The following is a 16,397-nucleotide window of genomic DNA, read 5'->3' as shown; positions in this document are numbered from 1 at the left end:
CACTCGCACAAACACACGCACAAACGCCGCCCCTCAAACCGAGCGGAGGTCGTCAGTGTTGTATAACATGTTGCGTCTGTCTGTTAAGTGTCTTCTTCATGTCCAGGTACCAAGGACAAAAAAAACAGGCCATTTACATTAGGCTCTTGAATACAAGACATGCGTCAGTGTATTGCACAAGATTTTCCCAACTCAGGAGGAACTCATGCCTTCTGAGCCTGTTTGTAGACAGACTGAATGGGTTTTAATGTTGTACAGCAAGCTTTGGGCCCAACTAGTCAAGCAGTATGTTAGGTGGGGGAGTTTCATAGCATTGAAGTACTGTTTCACTGCCCCTGTAGTCAAACAATTCTGTATGAATCGGAAATGAGCTAGGTTGAATTTGATTATTTGAGTTACCTTTTTCACCTACTTTTTAAAAAATTGTTGGAATCAAGTATAATGCCAAGGTACTTCAAATCAAATACCACCTGGAGCTTCTCCCCTGACATATTTGTCTCAGTCAGTAGCATCAGTTGCCCTCTTTGTGAAGAACATGCAAACAGTTTTTTTCACATTGAGATGCAAACACGAGTCACTGAGCCACTTTGTAACCTGGACCATTACAGTAGTGAGTTCTTGTGCAGCTTGTTGTTTGCTCTTTGCATGCACATATATCACTGTATCATCTGCATACATTTGAACTTCAGACCCAGTACAGACAGAAGGCAGATCATTAATGTACAGGCTGAACAGGAGGGCCCCCCCAGTACTGACCCTTGGGGCACGCCCACATCATAGCTGAGAGTGGGAGACAGCTCATTGATCACTCTGACACACTGGGTTCTGCCTTCAAGGTATGATTTCATCCATCTGGCTTAGGGGGAAACATTGAACTTGAACAGTTTTGTGATGAGAACCTCATGGTTAATAGTGTCTAGAAACACAGCCATTAATATAGTCAGAGGTCTTTGACAATAAAGAGGAGAAACTGTAGGTGAGCAGGACATCCTGTGTGGTCCAAGACAGTATCAATACATAATGACTGGTCCAAGACAGTATCAATACATAATGTGTGGTCCAAGACAGTGTCAATACATAATGAGTGGTCCAAGACAGTATCAATACATAATGACTGGTCCAAGACAGTATCAATACATAATGACTGGTCCAAGACAGTATCAATACATAATGACTGGTCCAAGACAGTATCAATACATCATGTGTGGTCCAAGACAGTATCAATACATCATGTGTGGTCCAAGACAGTATCAATACATCATGTGTGGTCCAAGACAGTATCAATACATAATGTGTGGTCCAAGACAGTGTCAATACATCATGTGTGGTCCAAGACAGTGTCAATACATAATGTGTGGTCCAAGACAGTATCAATACATAATGTGTGGTCCAAGACAGTATCAATACATCATGTGTGGTCCAAGACAGTATCAATACATCATGTGTGGTCCAAGACAGTGTCAATACATCATGTGTGGTCCAAGACAGTGTCAATACATCATGTGTGGTCCAAGACAGTGTCAATACATCATGTGTGGTCCAAGACAGTGTCAATACATCATGTGTGGTCCAAGACAGTGTCAATACATCATGTGTGGTCCAAGACAGTGTCAATACATCATGTGTGGTCCAAGACAGTATCAATACATCATGTGTGGTCCAAGACAGTGTCAATACATCATGTGTGGTCCAAGACAGTGTCAATACATCATGTGTGGTCCAAGACAGTGTCAATACATCATGTGTGGTCCAAGACAGTATCAATACATAATGTGTTGTCCAAGACAGTATCAATACATCATGTGTGGTCCAAGACAGTATCAATACATCATGTGTGGTCCAAGACAGTATCAATACATCATGTGTGGTCCAAGACAGTATCAATACATCATGTGTGGTCCAAGACAGTATCAATACATAATGTGTTGTCCAAGACAGTATCAATACATCATGTGTGGTCCAAGACAGTATCAATACATAATGTGTTGTCCAAGACAGTATCAATACATCATGTGTGGTCCAAGACAGTGTCAATACATCATGTGTGGTCCAAGACAGTGTCAATACATCATGTGTGGTCCAAGACAGTGTCAATACATCATGTGTGGTCCAAGACAGTATCAATACATCATGTGTGGTCCAAGACAGTATCAATACATCATGTGTGGTCCAAGACAGTATCAATACATCATGTGTGGTCCAAGACAGTATCAATACATCATGTGTGGTCCAAGACAGTATCAATACATAATGTGTTGTCCAAGACAGTATCAATACATCATGTGTGGTCCAAGACAGTATCAATACATCAAAGTGCACTAAGGTTGGGCAACTCTGCTCCTCTGGGGCCTGTCTTTCTTTCAAATCAGTGTCAGGTTTAGACCTGGGTTATCTTGTGCTCAAATACTGTTGTCTGGATTATTTAGTGACCTGTCCATTTGTATTCCCACAGGGCCTTGACCAAATTGCATATACATAAATTACAGATGACCCTATAAGAAACAGTACAGGTACCTGCATTAGCGTGACCTTTCACCTTTAACCCTGCTGTCATGGAAGACGCGATGGTGGTGCGTACGGACGGGAACTCTCTGCTCAAGGCTGTGTTCCTGAGCCGACTGCGTCTGACACGCCTGCTGCTGGAGGGAGGGGCTTACATCAACGAGAGCAACGAGCGCGGCGAGACGCCCCTGATGGTGGCGTGCAGGACGCGCCACACGGACGCACAAAGCGTGCCCAAACACAAGATGGTTCGGTACGTTAACGAGTAGGAACACCGCTCAGCAGAGCAAGAGTGTCCAAATGGGCCAGTGCAGGCTTTTACTACATACAGTTAAACAGCCAAAATAGTTACACACCTGACTTAACACAGTTTGTATTGAAGACTATGATTGGATAATTAGTTAAATCAGGTGCTATGGCTGGAGCAAAATCCTGCACCAATATTATGATTAATATTGGCCACCAATGACTTGCCGTAGTGTCCATAAGACCCTGTACCTCCTCTTCAGGTGTTTCCACAAGTTATTGATCAACATTACATCAACAGGTACCTGCTGGAGAGCGGAGCTGACCCAAATATCCAGGACAAGACCGGTAAGACGGCCCTGATGCATGCCTGTTTGGAACAGGCGGGGGCAGAGGTCCTCTCTCTACTACTGGGGAGTGGAGCTGACCCCAGCCTGGACGACCACTCTGGCTTCTCAGCACTGGTCTATGCTGTCAACGCAGGGGAGAACGAGGCCCTGAGAGTCCTACTGGATGCCTGCAAGGCCAAGGGCAAGGAGGTAAGGATGTGGGTTTGATTCCGCTAGGAAAAGTTTGCAACATTCTGGTAACTTCCCCAGAAATCCTGGTTTGAGGTTTCCTGCTCATCTCCTTCTGATTCCTGGAATCCTCCAACCAGGACTTCTGGAAAACCTGGGAATTTTGGGAAAGTAACCAGAGTTTTGCAACCCTTTGCTGGGGCCACCCATTTGCACCCTCTACTAGAAGTGGCTTTGCATTAAAAAAAAACATCTGATGGCCTTTATTACAGGTCATCATCATCACCACGGACAAGCTGCCGTCAGGACGCCAGATGACCAAGCAGTACCTGAACGTACCCCCGCCTCCCGACCTGGAGGAGCGCCTGCACTGCACCCCTGGCTCCGCTGCCTGCTGCATGTCCCCCTCAGAGATCCAGCTCCGCACCCCTCCACAGGGCACCTCAGCCAATGCCTCACCCCAGCCAGGGAGCCCCCTCCTGGGCCTCAGGGAGCACCACCACCAGGGTGGTGGAACAAACATCTCTGGTTCTGCTGGTTCTGGTTCTTCTCAGCCGGGCTCCCCGACCAGGGACCCTAACCTGTTTCGAGGCCCCGGTCCTGGGGTGGTGAAGCTGTTCCATCCCCAGCGGCTCCACTCTGAGCCCTGGCTGCAGCAGAACAAGGCCTCCAGGTAGGTAGCCTAGACTAGGTTAGAGAAGTGCGCCAGCAACTGGAGGGTTACCGGTTTGAATCCTATGTCTGTCAGGGAAGAAAATCTGGTCCGGAGTGGGTCGGCAACTGGAGGGTTGGTGGCATCAGTGTCCTAGATACTATCTCCTGCCCTTGAGCAAGGCACTTTAACCCCTAAACTGCTCACAGGGAACTGCACTAGTAGCTTCCCATTGGTCCAGCCTCTCCAAACAAATATGTATGTGTGTTTTCTTCTTCTTCCTCCAGCCTGACCGAGGAGCTGCTGGACATCACCCCAGAGGAAGAGCTCTCCTTCCGGGTCAACAGCCTGGTCTTCTCTGGGTCCGGAAGAGTGGGACCCGGGGCACATCCGATCGTCGCCCGCCACCAAAGTATCGACCCCAAGGATGCCACGGGGCTGCTGGAGCAGGTCATGATAATAATAAAACGTATAACTTATCATGTGCCTGTATAATAATTCATTTGTATATTTTTTTCTCTTTCAGGTGGTTGGGAGTGAGGGAGGTGGCGGGGGAGGAGGAAGAGGAGGCCTGAGTAGGAAGATGTCTTACGACAGTGCTGCAGCTTATTCCCACCCAAACCTCCTGCACCGGGGGGACGGAGGAAGCTATGGAGGCTACCCCTGTGGCGCCCATGAGCCTGTCCTCCCCGTAAACAAAACCTCTCCAGACTGTTGCCTTCCCAACCTGGCTGTGTCCAGCCTGAGGAATGTGGTCCGCCGCCGCAACATTGGCATAGACCATTACAGCTCTGACTCCCAGCTTCCCCAGTTTGGCAGCCACACCAGCCACCCAGAGAGTGGAGACTCCTCCAGGGGTGTTGTAGGGGGAACTGAGAAGCGTAAACTGGTCAGTAGTAGATCCTCCACACTGTCGGGCTCCCGGGAGTCCCTGGAGAGTGCTGCCCAGAGAAGAGGCCCTGCAAACCTGGAGAGGAGAGGCTCGGGGGCCCTGCTCCTGGATCACATCTCCCACACCCGCCCGGGGTACCTGCCCCCTCTCAACCCCCACGCACCCATACCCGACATCGGGGTCAGTCCGACCTCAACCTGCCCCAGCCTGAGTGGAAGCACCAAGGCACTGAATCTGAATGGGGGTGTCGCAGGGCTGGGATCAAAGCCTCTTGTCCCCTGTGCTCCTGCCATGCCCAGAGATCTGAAGTCAAAGCAGACACTGCTGAGGAGACACTCCATGCAGACAGAGCAGATTAAACAGCTGGTCAACCTCCAGGAGATAATCCATGCAGACAGAGGAGATTAAACAGCTGTTCAACCTCCAGGAGCTCTTTCGGCCAATAAGACGAACGATGCTAGACTGATCCCAGATCTGTTTGTGCTGTCTTGTCAATGTTACTCCTTGGCAAAACAGCACAAACAGTTCTGGGACCAGGCTAAAAGGTTGCATTTTCTTTGTGTCTGGGTACTGTGTGCTTGGCTGACTGTGATCGCTTCCTATGTCAAGCATTGTTGCTGCTGTGTGACAATGACATCGTGCTGCTGTGTGACCATGACATTGTGCTGCTGTGTGACCATGATATCGTGCTGCTGTGTGACCATGACATTGTGCTGCTGTGTGACCATGACATTGTGCTGCTGTGTGACCATGACATTGTGCTGCTGTGTGACCATGACATCGTGCTGCTGTGTGACCATGACATCGTGCTGCTGTGTGACCATGACATCGTGCTGCTGTGTGACCATGACATCGTGCTGCTGTGTGACCATGACATCGTGCTGCTGTGTGACCATGACATCGTGCTGCTGTGTGACCATGACATCGTGCTGCTGTGTGACCATGACATCGTGCTGCTGTGTGACCATGACATTGTGCTGCTGTGTGACTATGACATCGTGCTGCTGTGTGACCATGACATTGTGCTGCTGTGTGACTATGACATCGTGCTGCTGTGTGACCATGACATCGTTAACAAATAACTTCTTACCAGAAGACTTATTGCTCTTCCCAGCTTTTTCAATGTGCTTAATTACACTTATTTTGCCAACCAGACTTGTCATTCCATCAAGCTCATGAAGGAATAACGATTGGCGCTCTTCTTTGATTAATTAATCGATCGATCTCCGTTTGAAGCCTGAGATGCAGAAATTGCATGACACAACAGACAGAAATGCTTTTAACTAGTGATGTGATTTTATTTTTTTAAATCTATAGTTACAACGCAATATTATTTTGGGACGATATTACATCGATACTCTTTGCCTGGTAGCATTAGCTTGCGCTAGTCGGCTGTACCAACGCCAAAACGCCGGTATTTTTCAACCTGTAGCTTGTTCTCCATCTTCTTTTTAAATAGTGAGCCAACATGTTTTCAGCACTTTTATTTCCATGACGTATCATAAAGAATTTCCCCATGGCTCTCTTGTCTCTCTGCAGCAGAGCAGTGGAGGATGGTGGGAGGAGCTAAAAGGTGGACAGGCTCATTGTAATGGCTGGAATTAAATAAAGGGTTTACATGTTTGTGGTTGATACCGTTCCATTAATTCCATTCCAGCCAATACAATGAGCCCGTCCTTCTATAGCTCCTCCCACCAGCCTCCTCTGCAGCATATACTGAGTATACAAAACATTAAGAACGGCTCTGTCCATGACAGACTGACCAGGTGAAAGCTAAGATCTCTTATTGATGTGACTTGTTAAATCCACTTCAATCAGTGTAGATGAAAGGGAGGAGACCGGTTAAAGAAGGATTTTTAAGCCTTGAGACAATTGAGACATGGATTATGTGTGTGTGCCATTCAGAAGGTGAATGGGCAAGACAAAAGATTTAAGTGTATTTGAACCGGGTATGGTAGTAGGTGCCAGGGCCACCGGTTTGAGTGTGTTAAGAACTGCAACGCTGCTGGGTTTTTCATGCTCAACAGTTTCCCATGTTTATGAAGAATGGTCCACCACCCAGAGGACATCCAGCCAACTTGAAACAACTGTGGGAAGCATTGGAGTCAACATGGTCCAGCATCCCTGTGGAACGTTTTCAACTCCTTGTAGAGTCCACGTCCTGATGAATTGAGGATGTTCTGAGGGCAAAGGGGGGTGCAGCTCAATATTAGGAAGGTGTTCTTTATGTTTGGTATACTCAAGAGTATAGTGAGCAATGTTTGGGACATAAAAATCGCAATATCGAATCGTAATACATATAGAATCGTGAGAGTCACAATGCATATCGTATCGGCACCTAAGTGTCATGATAATCTCGTATAGTGAGGTCCCTGCCAATTCCCAGCCCTACTTTTAACACATGGAATGAATTGGAGTGAACTTTGTTGGAAGCCTTGAATTCTATAAACTCTCTGACAAGGACAGAAGACAGGATCTTCAAAGGGAAGGGGGAAGTGGGGCATTCTCTAACTAAATCATTCTCTGATAGACTGAACGGAGTTGGCAAGACAGAACAAACACATCTGGGACTCAAGCGAACTCCTCTGACTGCCGAAGATCAAACTCACTAAGGAAAATGTACGCGTCAAAAGGGAAGAACGAAAACCAAAAAATGAAAACAAGGCTATCAAGCTTCTTGATTATAAGGAGCAATGTTCTGCTTTAAAGTGATTAGTAAGAATTTCAGAGCATCCAATTATCGTCTTTACATTTTACTCAACAGGGTTGTTTTGACGAGGTAGTAGTGTTACCTTTCACGTGTTCTGTTGTGCTCCTTCACTAATTAAATACGTATTTTTAAACTGAACAGGAAGTTTCAAGGGTGTCATCTTATATATAATGTATTAATATAATATATTGTATTAATATATGTATTAATATAATATATTGTATTAATATATATTGTATTAATATATAGTAATATATGTATTCATATATAATGTATTAATATAATATAGTAATATATGTATTCATATATAATGTATTAATATAATATATTGTATTAATATATATTGTATTAATATAATATAGTAATATATGTATTCATATATAATGTATTAATATAATACAATGTATTCATATATGTATTATTATACATAATGTAGTCATATAATATATTCATATATAATGTATTCATATAATGTATTAATATGTCTTCATATATAAGGTATTAATATAATGTCTTCATATATAAGGTATTAATATGTCTTCATATATAAGGTATTAATATAATGTCTTCATATATAAGGTATTAATATAATACATTAATATATAATATAACGCAGAGGTTCTTAAACTTTTTCAGCCTGGGACACAAATGACATTCAGTTTTCCTGGGACCCAAGCTCAGGAAAATATGCAACTAGACGTAAATATTGGTACATTTCATTGCCCTTATGCCTAAAAAAAATGCAATATAGACAAAAGCAAATAATGAAATAACCATAAATATATTTTCATGTTTATTTTTCCCCATTCAAAACATGTCTAGGTTGGAACTGTTGCTGTTAAAACACAATAAATCATTTTCATTCCGAACTGGAATAAACTGATTGATCACATCACACAGATATATAAACAGAACTAACAGGCTGTTTGATCGTGCAACCCTAAGTAACAGTACAGATTAAAACAAATATTCAGGCCTACTGTACATCTTACTGTATACATTATTGTTGATAGAAAGTCTAGGTTGGAACTGTTGCTCTTAAAATACAATACATATTTTTTTATTCTGAACTGGAATAAACTGATTGATCACATCACACAGACCAGAAAACACACACAGTCCTAATGAGAGGTGTGTGGCTGGTTGACGTTTTCAACAACTCTGCTTTAGACAGTGCAACACTGAAGTCATGCTCAGCATTGACACTGTTTCTGTACTAGAGAACCCTGACTCACATAGGCATGTGGAACCAAACTGGACCAGAACATCTACTGCTATCTCAGTCAGGCAGGAGGCCGCTTCCTGCTGTAGATGAACAACCCAGAACTGTGTGTGTGTGTGTTTGCTTCAAAACGTATCTTGCTTCAAAAATTAGTTGACTGTCGAAATTTTAACAGCAACAGTTCCAACCTAGTCTTGTTTTCAACAATAATTTCTACAGTAAAATGTACAGTAGGCCTGAATTTGTCATCATCTGTACTGTTACTAGGGTTGCACTATCAGTAGCTAGTTAGCTTGCTTTGGCTAACATTAGCTATTAGCTGTGCAACGTTACAAGGCCAGGGGATTGTTTGAAAGAGAAACTCACATATACTACTATGAGATATATTACTCCCTTATTTCTGCTTATCATCAGCTGTTATAAAATGACCACAATGCCTTGCTAGTTGACTTACTTTTCCACTTTCGAAGCACTGTTTCCTGAAGGATTCTGCCCTGTTCTTATTCATATATAACATATTAATATAATGTTTTATTTGAAAAACACATTGATATCAAAAATAGTTTTGGGCTAAATGTTCTAGGTAAGTGTTTTGTTCAAACAAAACATTCTGCTACATTGTGATCCTGAATGTGGCCCTGATTTCACTTCAGAAATGGTAACTATTGTCTTTGACTTCTGAATGGTTATTAAATAGTTCATTGGTCTTGTGTAACTCCAGTAAAATACAGTCTGCTAAAGTCCTCTTCAACTAGATTAGCTTAGAATCAGTGTCATCGGACTCCTTTCACAGACCTGGCACCCACATTCCTTACATCTGATTGAAAAGCACTGGTCCCTATGTCTCTGGACAAAAGTAGAGCATTACATAAGGGAATAGGGTGTACAACCGTTGTCCTTTCACGACTAGGAGTCTTCTGAGCTCTGGGCCCATATTCAGAAGTGCTGATCTAGGATCAGTTTTGACCTTTGAGATCATAAGGCCAGGGGGGCTATCAAATCAAATCAAATATTCCTCACATGCTTCATAAACAACAGGTGTAGACTAACAGTGAAATGTTTACTTACGGGCACTTCCCCCACAATGCAGAGAGACAAATAGAGAAATTATTTTTAAAATAACACAAGATCAGTAGCCTGTTAGTCCTCTGAGCTGTGCCCTCTGTGAGTCCAGCAGGTCGTAATATATCCTGCTCTTGTCGATGTTGCTCCTGTAAGGCAGTAGGTCCTTTACAACTAAGACATCAGTGTGGCCAGTCCACACTGTCAGGCTGTACCTAGGAGAGGGAACAGATAAGACAGGGTTATCCACACTGTCAGGCTGTACCTAGGAGAGGGAACAGATAAGACAGGGTTATCCACACTGTCAGGCTGTACCTAGGAGAGGAAACAGATAAGACAGGGTTATCCACACTGTCAGGCTGTACCTAGGAGAGGAAACAGATAAGACAGGGTTATCCACACTGTCAGGCTGTACCTAGGAGAGGAAACAGATAAGACAAGGTTATCCACACTGTCAGGCTGTACCTAGGAGAGGAAACAGATAAGACAGGATCAGATCACAGATCTTTATTTTCTGTCGGCTGGTCACTGAAATGTGCTTTGCCTACAAAAGGTCCTGGGAGCAGCTGATTAGTAGAATCAGGTGTTTAAGCAGGGCTGGGACAACATCCTGGGTTCTCATGCTATTAGATCTGAAAGATGTTATCATTAGCTTGCAGACCCCCAAGCCATAAGACTCCTGAACAGCTAATCAAATGGCTACCCAGACTATTTGCATTGCCCCCCTATTTGCATTGGAGGGATAGAGAGGAGAGAGTAGAGGACAGATGGAAGCGATAGAGTGGAGGGCAGGGGATAGAGGGATAGAATAAAGAGTGGAGCGTAGTGGACGGATAGAGACGAGGACATGGATTAGTGTGGAGCTTTGTGCCACAGAAAGAATGTATTAAAGTGAACCGAGGCAGGCGCACCATATCCTAATCAAACCACTGTTGTCCAACAGTCAGGCATAATTACGGACTCCTGCTAACCTTTCTGACCTGTTGCTCATCTGAACCACAAGTCTGCTCCACAAAACTGGGTTAGCCCGCTGAGCTAAAGCCTAGCTGTTCAACACTTGGGCAAGGTTTCTTATCATGCAAGCGCGGCCCAACGAATCACTTCTGTTGCAACGTCTCCCTTTGGAAAGAGGCTTTTCTGTGACGTCCTGGGGAGGCAGGTAGCCTAGTGGTTAGAGCGTTGGGCCAGTAACCAAAAGATTGCTAGATCGAATCCCCGAGCTGACAAGGTAAAAATCTGTCATTCTGCCCCTGAACAAGGCAGTTAACCCACTGTTCCTAGGCCTTCAATGTAAATAAGAATGTATTCTTAACTGACTTGCCTAGTTAAATAAAGGTTAAATAAAATCAAACCTGTCTGATTGCTGTAGAAGCCAGTGTAGCTGGGAGAATGACTGGGCCAGGAGGGCTGCTCTGACAGGGAAGGTGACCGGATGACTTAGGATCCGACACACTGCCTCCATCTCCCTCACCATCTCCCAGCTGTACCCTATGGGGCAGAGAAGTTATTAAGACATCATAAGGCTCCTACATACTTATATGTTATTCAAATTATATTATATTTACCAGGTAAGATGAATGACTACAACCACGATAGCTATGACGTAAACACCAGCTCGTCCGTGTTCAGGTAACTCACCTGGGTTGTGTGTATCTGCAGTCCAGCCCGTTGTCCAGCCCAGGGAGAGAACATCACCATGGGAACCAGGGGTCACAGCTGCCTCCAGGAAGAGTTTGGGGTCAAGGGGTGTGGCCTTGCCTCCGGGGCCTGGCAGGATGTCAGCGTTGATCCACACAGGACCGCGGAGCTCAGCCCGAACCTTGTCTAATAACAGCATGGATGGAGCGACCGCTGCCAGGCTGGGACGAACAACCAATGGAATTACACAACACTGACAGAGAAAATTATACGGACGGTTTCCTGGACGCAATTTAACCCTGGTCCTGGAAAATCTCCGCTGAAATATACTGAACAAAAATATAAAAATGCAACATGCAACAATTTCAAAGATTTAACTGAGTTACAGTTCATAAGGAAAATCAGTCAATTTAAATAAATTCATTAGGCCCTAATCTATGGATTTCACATGACTAGGAATACAGATATGCATCTGTTGGTCACAGATACCTTTAAGGGAAAAAAAAGTAGGGGCATGGATCAGAAAACCAGTCAGTATCTAATGTGACCCCCATTTGTCTCATGCACCGCGACACATCTCCTTCACATAGAGTTGATCAGGCTGTTGATTGTGTCCTGTGGAATGTTGTCCCACTCCTCTTCAATGGCTGTTCAAAGTTGCTGGATATTGGCGGGAACTGGAACACGCTGTCGTACACGTCAATCCAGAGCATCCCAAAAATGCTCAATGGGTGACATGTCTGGTGAGAATGCAGGCCATGGAAGAACTGGGACATTTTCAGCTTCCAGGAATTGTGTACAGATCCTTGTGACATGGGGCCGTGCATTATCATACTGAAACATGAGGTGATGGCGGCAGATGAATGGCACGACAATGGACCTCAGTATCGCGTCACGGTATCTCTGAGCATTGAAATTGCCGTCGATAAAATGCAATGGTGTTCATAGCTTATGCCTGCCCATACCACAACGTTGACATAAGCAAACCGCTCGCCCACACAATGCCATACACGTGGTTTGAGGGTGTGAGGGCGGTTGGACGTACTGTCAAATTCTCTAAAAGAACCTTGGTAGGCGGCTTATGGTAGAGATATGAACATTACATTTTCTGGCAACAGCTCTGGTGGACATTCCTGCAGTCAGCATGCCAATTGCACGCTCTGTCAAAACTTGAGTCATCTGCGGCATTGGGTTGTGTGACAAAACTGCACATTTTAGAGTGGCCTTTTATTGTCCCCCAGCACAAGGTGCACCTGTGTAATTATCATACTGTTTAATTAGATTATTATTTTATGCCCATGGAACATTTCTGGTATCGTTTATTTCAGCTCATGAAACATGGGACCAGCACTTTACATGTTGCGTAAAAAAAAAAGTTCAGTGTAGCTTTTAGTCCATAAAATAGGCTCTGTGCACCAATGTGTCGGCTGAAACACTGTCCAACTAGCGACCGTGTCAGAGTGCATGCACCCGGCCCGCCACAGAAGTCGCTAGAGCGTAATGGGACAAGGACATCCCAGCCGGCCAAACCCTCCCCTAACCCAGACGACGCTGGGTCAATTTGGGTGTCTTCTCATGGGTCTCCCGGTCACGGCCAGCTGCGACACAGCCCGGGATCGAACCCGGATCTGTAGTGACGCCTCAAGCACTGCAGTGGCTTAGACCAGTGCGCCACACGGGGCTCTTAACAAAACTCCCCCAGTCAGAAGATACTATCGTCAATAGGCGCTCAAACAGTTAGCGTCTATGAATGGTGGTAGCTCCTGCACTATGTGCCGTTCAGGCTCAGACAAGGCTACTTACTTTATGACAGGTTGTACGATACTCTATCATTCTTACAGGTAATAGACACATGAGGGTACATCTATAGCGAGTTAAATATAACAAAAAGTAGAACAAGTACTAAACAAAAATTAGTAGAAAGATCATTCACCTTTTGAAGTCTAGCTTTATCCCTTTGTCTGATGCCTTGACCTCCTTCAGCCAATCACGCAGCGTGACATCACTGTCGGTCGCAGGAGGATGAGCCATGATTGGCTCTTTAGGGTCGTGACTCCTCAGAAGTATGTCTGCCTCTATCATGTGGCCGGAGCCTTGGTGTATGGATAGGAAATACAGAATGAGCAAATGAATTGATGCACTGCATCTTCACAATCACATAACTCCCTGTGTTACGTTGTGAACAAGTCACTTATGTATTTCTAATAGAGACCCAACTTTCCACAGAATTATATAACATCTCTATAGGAATAATGGGCCTGTGTAAAGACAGGCAGCTTAGGGCAACAATGAATACAACCATATCCACTCTGAATTATTTGTTAACTCTCTCCCTCCAAGGTGGTCTTACTCTGTAGTGCCTCTGTGATCTTGTTCTTGCTGTTGGCAGCATGAGCCCATTCAATATCTGCTGCATCCTTCACCTGTATCTTCCCCTGGCTGAGAAAATACTCCAGAGTCTGGTCAGTCATCAGTTCTAGACATGGACAAGAAATATGGGTTGTCACTAATTAGCACAGCCACAAAGTTAAAATGGGCTATATCGTAAAAAATTTATGAAAACAAAAAATAGCTTTTAGGTCTGAAATTTAAACTTAGGGTTAGGAGTGTGGTTAATGTTAGGTTTAAAATCAGATTTTAAGAAGATATATATTTTTTTTTACTAGTCCAACACTCTAATCACTAGGCTACCTGCATATACAATGTGCTTATGCTAGTCAGCTATTAACATAGCTAGCTACTGTTACGCACAATACATTAAACTAGCCCGTTATATGCCTGTGTAACAGTAATGCTGGACTCTTGGCAACTATAGTAAGTGCAATCATAGTCAAGAGAGTAAGTTAGTGCGTTTAGAAAACGTTAGCATGCTAGTCTACCTGTGGATATCTCTGGCGTTTTAGACTCCAAATTCCAGACGACACACAATACAAAGCCGCAAGTCAATATAAGAACAATAACTCGTGCACGAAATAAACGGCTTAAACCTGGGCTATTTAAAACAGCCATTAAATATTGCAAAATGCATGCGAAATACTGCAGTAGCAAAGCTGATTTTGTTCAAAAGTGCGCTTCCGTGATCATCTTCTTCTATGATGTATTGGCGGTCCGCAAACCAACGTTAAAGGTGCATGCCACCACCTACTGTGCTGGAGTGTGTGGTCAATCACGGTTTACAACATTTCTAAATCCTACCAAACTCAGTACTTCTGAGAAAATAAAAAAGAGCCCTACTAACTTCTAATAGACCCTCCCTCATCCCCAAAATCCAGTCCAACGCCATCCAACCTCAATGACCCTACACTTCAATCTTTCCCTCTCTTCAACACCCTTACAACAACACATGCTCCACCATTTCATCGACCAGACACAAAACATTCACATGCTTGCCAACCAGATGTAATGAGTGCAATGTCCTAAGCGCAATTGAGCTGCGCTTCCGTGTTTGGTATTCTTCTTCTTTATATTTGTAATGGCGGATCGCAACCAATTGAAAGGTAAAAATGTTTTATTTTACCTTTATTTAACTAGGCAAGTCAGTTAAGAACAAATTATTTTTTCAACGACAGCCTAGGAACAGTGGGTTAACTACCTTGTTCTGGGGCAGAACGACAGATTTTTACCTTGTCAGCTCAGTATTGTGAGAGGCATCTATTTCTCTTATCTAGCACTGTGTTTACGCCTACTGTTCTGGCATGTGAATTCATTAGACTTTGTGACACAAAAGGGAAGTTAAAAGGACGGGAAAAGGGAATAAAAATTGCCCTACCAACCAACCCTACACCCATTAAAACCTCACCACTATACCATCTAACCCTACACCCATTAAAACCTCACCACTATAGCAACTAACCCTACACCCATTAAAATCTCCCCACTATACCAACTAACCCTACACCCATTAAAACCTCACCACTATAGCAACTAACCCTACACCCATTAAAACCTCACCACTATAGCAACTAACCCAACACCCATTAAAACCTCACCACTATACCAACTAACCCTACACCCATTAAAACCTCACCACTATAGCAACTAACCCAACACCCATTAAAACCTCACCACTATACCAACTAACCCAACACCCATTAAAACCTCACCACTATACCAACTAACCCTACACCCATTAAAACCTCCCCACTATACCATCTAACCCTACACCCATTAAAACCTTACCACTATACCAACTAACCCTACACCAATTAAAACCTCACCACTATAGCAACTAACCCTACACCCATTAAAACCTCACCACTATACCAACTAACCCTACACCCATTAAAACCTTACCACTATACCAACTAACCCTACACCCATTAAAACCTCACCACTATATATATATACACACTGCTCAAAAAAATAAAGGGAACACTTAAACAACACAATGTAACTCCAAGTCAATCACACTTCTGTGAAATCAAACTGTCCACTTAGGAAGCAACACTGATTGACAATAAATTGCACATGCTGTTGTGCAAATGGAATAGACAACAGGTGGAAATTATAGGCAATTAGCAAGACACCCCCAATAAAGGAGTGGTTCTGCAGGTGGTGACCACAGACCACTTCTCAGTTCCTATGCTTCCTGGCTGATGTTTTGGTAACTTTTGAATGCTGGCGGTGCTCTCACTCTAGTGGTAGCATGAGACGGAGTCTACAACCCACACAAGTGGCTCAGGTAGTGCAGCTCATCCAGGATGGCACATCAATGTGAGATGTGGCAAGAAGGTTTGCTGTGTCTGTCAGCGTAGTGTCCAGAGCATGGAGGCGCTACCAGGAGACAGGCCAGTACATCATGAGACGTGGAGGAGGCCGTAGGAGGGCAACAACCCAGCAGCAGGACCGCTACCTCCGCCTTTGTGCAAGGAGGAGCACTGCCAGAGCCCTGCAAAATGACCTCCAGCAGGCCACAAATGTGCATGCCCGGACTTGAACCCAATCGAACATCTCTG

General features: G+C 44.2%; 2 protein-coding genes across 2 annotated transcripts; one reads left to right on the top strand and one right to left on the bottom strand.

Annotated features, from left to right (window-relative positions):
- Positions 1–2,552: 2,552 nt before the first annotated feature.
- ankrd34bb (ankyrin repeat domain 34Bb) lies at positions 2,553–5,218 on the top strand. The gene is made up of 5 exons (XM_039013012.1): positions 2,553–2,755; positions 3,050–3,287; positions 3,539–3,939; positions 4,206–4,368; positions 4,445–5,218. The coding sequence occupies exons 1-5, from the start codon at positions 2,553–2,555 to the stop codon at positions 5,216–5,218; spliced, it is 1,779 nt and encodes a 592-aa protein (XP_038868940.1).
- Positions 5,219–9,007: 3,789 nt separating this feature from the next.
- Positions 9,008–14,544, bottom strand: fam151b (family with sequence similarity 151 member B). Its single transcript, XM_039013822.1, has 6 exons — positions 14,322–14,544; positions 13,793–13,918; positions 13,376–13,535; positions 11,443–11,663; positions 11,157–11,292; positions 9,008–10,019 (listed from the first exon to the last, which is right to left on the bottom strand). The coding sequence occupies exons 1-6, from the start codon at positions 14,449–14,451 to the stop codon at positions 9,872–9,874; spliced, it is 921 nt and encodes a 306-aa protein (XP_038869750.1). The 5' UTR covers positions 14,452–14,544; the 3' UTR covers positions 9,008–9,871.
- Between the last annotated feature and the right edge of the window lie 1,853 nt (positions 14,545–16,397).

This window comes from Salvelinus namaycush, chromosome 18, assembly GCF_016432855.1.
Source record: "Salvelinus namaycush isolate Seneca chromosome 18, SaNama_1.0, whole genome shotgun sequence".
In the NCBI taxonomy this organism is placed as follows: domain Eukaryota; kingdom Metazoa; phylum Chordata; class Actinopteri; order Salmoniformes; family Salmonidae; genus Salvelinus; species Salvelinus namaycush.
The sequence above is the reverse complement of the archived record's forward strand: the minus strand, read 5'-3'. Positions and strand labels throughout refer to the sequence as shown.